The 6,459-nt window shown below is 41.4% G+C and overlaps 1 protein-coding gene and 1 long non-coding RNA gene across 2 annotated transcripts; one reads left to right on the forward strand and one right to left on the reverse strand.

The window, feature by feature from the left end:
• Nucleotides 1-2,930: 2,930 nt before the first annotated feature.
• LOC119006898 lies at nt 2,931-3,813 on the reverse strand. The gene is made up of 3 exons (XR_005070923.1): nt 3,642-3,813; nt 3,197-3,264; nt 2,931-3,076 (listed from the first exon to the last, which is right to left on the reverse strand). It is a non-coding gene; the product is annotated as an uncharacterized LOC119006898 (long non-coding RNA).
• Nucleotides 3,814-3,874: 61 nt separating this feature from the next.
• On the forward strand, nt 3,875-6,459 carry LOC119006897 (cathepsin Z-like). Its single transcript, XM_037076036.1, has 6 exons — nt 3,875-4,064; nt 4,345-4,508; nt 5,306-5,485; nt 5,560-5,710; nt 5,884-6,046; nt 6,186-6,459. Exons 1-6 carry the CDS (start codon nt 3,943-3,945, stop codon nt 6,309-6,311), a joined length of 906 nt encoding a protein of 301 aa, XP_036931931.1. The 5' UTR covers nt 3,875-3,942; the 3' UTR covers nt 6,312-6,459.

The following is a 6,459-nucleotide window of genomic DNA, read 5'->3' on the forward strand; positions in this document are numbered from 1 at the left end:
CAATGGATGACGTCACTGTGGGTTTACGCTCGTGTGCAACATGTTACATCAAATACTATTTTGTGCTGATTCACACAAACACATGACAGTGGAACTCTGTCTTCCTTCTGTCTTATGATCCAAAGTGTTTCCAGTCTGAACAGGGATTTAACATAAAAAGGGAATTTAAAGAATACTTGACACAGCCACAGTGTCCTGGAAAGAGAATAAATAAACTCTTTTCTGCCTCTAAGTTCACTTTCTACAATATCTCTGCATGACAACCATGGTAGCAAAAGATCAGGGTTATGGCAAAGAAATATCTTGAATACGCAGCTCTGATAGAATACAAACCCTCAGTCTTCTTCATGAATCTTGGATGTGCTGCAAGCTCATCCAGCACCCCGACCTTTACAGCTGTGCTGCAGCATCTCACTTGTTGCAGCTGATATGGCTGAAGTCTCCAGGCATTGAGCTAGTAATACGTCTTCTGCAGTCAAACTGAATGAAGGGATGGATGATTTGAATTATGGTCGGACAGCAGTGGCATTTTTTCTCTTCTTCTGAAGTTCAAATATTGTGTGTCATACAAATCATGTTAACAAAAGTAAAGTAACTAAGTAAAGGATTACTTTTTTAAGAGGTAAGGAGTAACGAGCAAAAACTTACTTTTACAACTACTTTTTAAAAGTGACTTCCCCAACTCGTCATTTCATATCATGAGATATGAACGTTTACCACTGTAAACATGGAGTTTAAATACGTTTCGTACGAGTTTAATTCCTTTTTTTGCTTTAAATCTGACCTTGAACAAAGGGTTGCACGTGTTTCTCTTCTCTTCCCGTCAGTACAGTGTATATATACTAAATGGATTTGAGCTGTCCTTCTGAACCTGCTCCTTCGACTGAACTGTCCACTCCTTCATTGCAGCTGACAGGTGAGTGGAGAATATGTGGGGGCGAGGGATCATCCTGAGGAAATACCAGAGAAATTCATCTGACCTCTGAGCTTGACACGGATCAGAGAACACTGATATTATCTCCTCCACATACACACAGACATGTAAACGCTCATGTGTTCATGGGCCACACACTCAACACACTCTCATCATCAAATCAATCACTCGACTCGGAGTGCGCTAATGATGTTGTTGACATTAATGAGGAAGGGGACGCACTCTTGAAGGCAGCTAACGATGCTAATCATAGAGATATCACACTGATACCTGGTAACAAGCCTTCATGTCAGTGGATGAGTCATCGATTAACTTGAATGTGTGTCGTTAGGCGTGTGGAGTACAACTGGTTCAGGGTTTTCTAAGGTTATTCACACCCTGATCATGTTAAATGCATCACAAGTTGATGAGATTTTTTTCCATCTATTTCTCAGTGGACTCACATATTCGTTTTTTTTTTCCCCAGAGGCAACTGAAACTTTAAACATGAAACATCAGTAGAGTGCATACCTCCACTAAGGCCTAACAGTCCTCTCATGTACTCCCTCAAATACCAGCCACCTAAATATTCCCTTTTTTAATTGAGATCCCAGCATTATGGTGAAAATAAATGTTAAGAAACACACTCACAGTTTTAGAGAAAGTGAAAAAACGTTCCTGGATCTGTCTCTTTGAACCAATCCACACCAAAAGCTAACTGGGTCTGTTCTGGGCTGAGACCCAACCGCTATTCAAGTTTTATGGAAATCTGTTCTGTAGGTTTTGTGTAATCCAGCTGACAAACCAACCAACTAACCGACCAACGAACCACACTCACCACCTGGTAAATACTTGATGTGATGGTTGAACATCTCATTTCAAATCCATGGGTTTTAATCTGCTGCTGTAAAGGTCGCAGCTCTCCTGGCTGCAGGGATCTGCTCCCACTCAGTCTCAGGAACATGAGTGAGGTCCAACACTGATGTTGGCAGATAAATCTGGCCTGCATCATGATGGGAAGGTAAGTTTATAAATGAAGCCCTGCTCAGACTTAATGCAAGTCAAAGTGCTGTACGGGAGCAAAGAAGCACATGGAAATAAGAAAACAACAACAATAAAAACAAATAAATTGTATTCAAATGGCAATAACAAACAAATAGTTAAAGATTAAAAAGAAGATATTTGAATGTATTGTAAACATGCCCTGATTTAAATGAGCTCGCAGTGTCAGGAAACCTCGTTTTCCAAAAACTGAAAGCTTCACTTTGTTTGGTTTTGATCCTGAGAGCACTGAGTTACCCGACCCCGGCCTGGGTGGTAAGTAACAGATGTCCTGGCAGCATTCAGTGCTTTATAGACAAGTATTTAATAATATGTCCTTTGAAACACAGGCAGCCAGAGCAGTGGTGTAATGTGCTCCACTGCAGGAGAGAGGAAGATTTTGAGCATCAGCCGGTCACTAAATGATAAATGACCTGATTCATTAAAATTGACGGAGTCTTTCTTTGTAAAAACAAAACATACATTCATATTCAATAAGACAGAAAGAAAAATGTTACTTGGAACAGAGTGAAACTTATTTGCATTACATGCTTTGGTTTGCAGCTCACTGGCAGCCTTAAATATCATTTACCATCCTCCAGCTGATTGCAAATCTGGGCTCTGGTTTCCTTTCTATATCTAAATATTAATAGTCTCCATTGCACGAAAATTACTTTCATCTCCGACTCACACGGAGGGATTAGATTTTAATCAACGCATTAAATATGACTTTCTATTCCTGCAGATGGGAGAGGATGGCAGGCAGTCAATTAGCATCCTGCTCTGTTTGCGGTCTCACAGCGAAGCCTGATAAAGTCTCTGTTATCACCAAGGCTGCCAAAGCATTAACAAAAACCAGAAAGTGACACGTGGGAATGAAGCAACATACTGACAAGCTTCTGTCAAGGATTAATGCATCAAAATGACTTTAAAACATCTCTGGAAAAGAAATATTTGAATTAATAGAACCAAAGACTGATGTTATGGATTGTTTATTTTCTCCAATGCACGATAACGTGACGTCTGAAGATCATTCTGCAATCACAGCTCCTCCAGAATATCAGTCCTCACACAGATACTGAACTGGATGCATCTGTTGTACTCTGGACTTTGGTTGTTCTGCTGATAATCAGAATGGAAATTTATGAAAACAAAGCTGTGAAGCCAATAAAACTCCTCAGACTGCTTTTCATAAAGAATATCAGCAGCCCAAATGTTTTCACTTTGCCTCACTTTACTTACCTTTTCAAGGGAAACTTACTTTGCAGCAGCAACTGAAATACAGCAACAGACATGCAGAACATGCGTACCTGAATATAAAATACAAAGCATCGGGACTGAGTCATATTAAAACAGCATGAGACTAAGAAGGCTTTGTATCAGCTGCTTACTCACACTGCAGCTCGACTGTTACTAAATAGTTCAGACTGTCAGTTGCACCGATTATATTCCTGCACTGTCTTCTTCACATTCTTTTTACTTTTACTATGATATTTCTGTGAGTTATGTGTGTGTATGTATAAGCTACTGGATGTCCAAAATTTCCCTCGGGGTGAATAAAGTATCTATCTGTCAGTTAATGAGCTTTGTGTTGCACTTGTTGTATTCCAGATGACAGTCGCTGTGTTCTAGTGGAGCCTGATGTTCAGAGATCAAAATAAATACCGTCCCATATAAACAATATAACCTGATTATTTTTTGGCTGCGCTCCTCCTGCACATGTCTTCTGTCTTGATGTAAATGCATCATGTTGAAAACAGTTGGATCAAGACTTTGGGCTAAGTTTCTAATCCGATAGAGTGTGTTCACTCCTCTTCTCCACGACAACCTGCACTGAAGCAGAGCTGATCCCAGGTGAGATCAATAAAGCCTGATCAGCCTGATGACAGCAGCAGGCCTGCTCTCTCTCTCTGTTTGTTGGTCAGTGGGATATTTAAACCAAACCAGAGTGGTTAGTGGTGTGACGTTAGAGTCTCTGAGGGCATAACATGGCTCACTCTGTCATATTTATTTTTATGCTTCTGTCTGCTGCGGTTTCAGCGAGACACTTTTTCAGTGAGAGACCATCTTGTTACCAGCCAGTGCCCAGGAACAGCAATTTTGGAGTAAAGTGAGTTGCCTGTTTGACTTTTTGGTGCTTTTTTTTTTTTTTTTTGGTGCTTCCTGCATGTTGATCGACTGTTCCCATCTTATCACCAGGCTCCTATGTCTATGTGATCAAATGCCTCAGCCTCTAACTTTACGTGAGAACATGTACTTTTGCTTCTGCCTCATTGTCCCCATATGCATGATGTGTATTCCAGTGAATGATGGTGTTGCTATGAACGTGCTCCCCTTAAAGATCTCATCATGATAGTAAAATGACTTGGACCTAAAATCCTTTCGCTCAGAACTGCACCTCGTCCTCATGAATCTGTGAACCTCGCTGAGCTGCCAAAGTCCTGGGACTGGAGGAGCGTCGACGGCATCAACTATGCCAGTACAACTCGTAACCAGCACATCCCTCAGTACTGCGGCTCCTGCTGGGCTCATGGCAGCACCAGTGCAATGGCAGGTTAGATTTCTCCTGCTGAGCTTGTTGAAGAATTGTTGAAATGTGTTTTTAAAAATCGCATGTGAAATCTACAGCCATGTGTGTGAGAAACTTCTGATACTTTTCAAAGGAAGTATGTTAATACAGTGTAGTCTGAACTCAAACTTCTCTCAGAAGCTTCTAGGAAAGTCTGGAGGCTAAAGAACTCCACATGAATTCTGCTCAGCTTCATTAAAATTTCAGGGAAAACTTTTTTTTTTTTCTCTCTCTTTCCCTTTGACCAAATGACTCAGTATGAACAGTAGCATTACTGGCAAATACTCAACAGTAACTTCTGACAACTGGTACCATCACCTGTGGTTGTGCTAAATGTGAAGCTTGACGTGGCAAGTGATTGGTGCTACATTTTGTTTAAAAGTACCTCTTGTAAAATCTCCAGCAATGCTCATCATTTTATTTTTTTTTTTAATACTTTTGAATAAGTAAACACAGCCAGTCCTGTGGTCCCCTGATTCTAGTCTTCCTGTTGAGTTGTCAGCTGGTTGTAGACAATTTGGATCTGTTGCATTTTCAAGGTTAAGAATTTCAGGTGTAACCAAAGATTTTAAGTTGGCTTAAGTATGTGCACAGGTAATTCTCCTGAATTTTTGTAGTTTGGACACTATTGGGAGGAATCTGAACATTTTCCAAGAATGGCATGCAGATTAAATTTTGTGAGTGAATAACAGAAGGGAACCTCCTGATATAAAATCCTCTGTCTTGTGCTTAGCTTTTCCAAGGCAAAATTTGCATTTTTGGGGAACTTTCCTGCTTCATAGATCGCATCAACATAAAGCGGAAAGGAGCATGGCCATCTGCTTACATTTCTGTCCAACACGTGGTCGACTGTGCTGAGTCCGGCACCTGTCATGGAGGAGACCACGGAGGAGTGTGGGAGTACGCTCACAAACATGGCATCCCCGACGAGACCTGCAACAACTACCAGGCCATCGACCAGAGTAAGAACTCAGACATTTGCCCTTTCAGCTCATTCAAGACACTACTTATTAAACAAACTTTTTTCTTTTCTCAGAATGCAAACCGTTCAATTCATGTGGAACTTGTTCAACTTTCGGGACGTGCAACATTGTGCAGAACTACACTTTGTGGAAAGTGGGTGACTTTGGAGCCATTAGTGGACGGGATGATATGATGGCAGAAATCTACACTGGCGGGCCAATCAGGTTTCTAAATTGACCTTTTGCAGAGTTGTACAAATGACATTGTTTTCCACAATTTCCCCACAGTGGAGTTTGACGATGGTTAATCGCACCAATAAGTCTACTGCAACCACTATAGATGCCAAATCACTTTCCTGTCCTCAATTCACAAATTGACTGGCTGGCTCTCCCTTCAGCTGTGGAATCATGGCCACGGAGAAACTAGACGCCTACAGCGGGGGCCTGTACTCGGAGTACACCGACAGTCCTGACATCAACCACATTGTGTCGGTCGCTGGCTGGGGAGTAGAAAATGGCACTGAATACTGGATTGTGCGTAACTCGTGGGGAGAGCCGTGGGTGAGTCCCTGCATGGTTCAATAGCTTTTAAACTTGGCATTTAAAAAGTGGATGTTTGGAATGAAATGCAGTGGGTGTGCTTGATTTATGATCCCAGTGAACTTGATTTATTTATAAAAATTTATTTTTTTTTTTTTAGGGTGAGAAGGGCTGGCTCAGGATTGTAACAAGCGCCTACAAAGGAGGAAGTGGAAGCAAGTACAATCTGGCTCTGGAGGAAGACTGCATGTATGGAGATGTGATCGTACCTGCAACCTATCAATAGAGGTCAAGGCTTTGTCTTTGGGCCTCCTGGTAGTAATGACTCTGCTCAACCCTCATGTTGGACTAGTGGCCAGATTTGCTCCATCAAACTGATTTGTCATGCTCAAACTGCTCAAAACAGAAAAATAAACTGCTTTTGATCAACTGCA

This window comes from Acanthopagrus latus, chromosome 18 (genome assembly GCF_904848185.1).
Source record: "Acanthopagrus latus isolate v.2019 chromosome 18, fAcaLat1.1, whole genome shotgun sequence".
Taxonomy (NCBI): Eukaryota; Metazoa; Chordata; class Actinopteri; order Spariformes; family Sparidae; genus Acanthopagrus; species Acanthopagrus latus.

Bases quoted from the DNA above. Each gene is read 5' to 3' on its own strand.
- LOC119006897 (XM_037076036.1), top strand. From the start codon at position 3,943: ATGGCTCACTCTGTCATATTTATTTTTATGCTTCTGTCTGCTGCGGTT. The intron at 4,509-5,305 runs GTTAGATTTCTC...CCTGCTTCATAG, and splicing joins CAGCACCAGTGCAATGGCAG to ATCGCATCAACATAAAGCGG. The intron at 5,711-5,883 runs GTTTCTAAATTG...CTCTCCCTTCAG, and splicing joins TACACTGGCGGGCCAATCAG to CTGTGGAATCATGGCCACGG.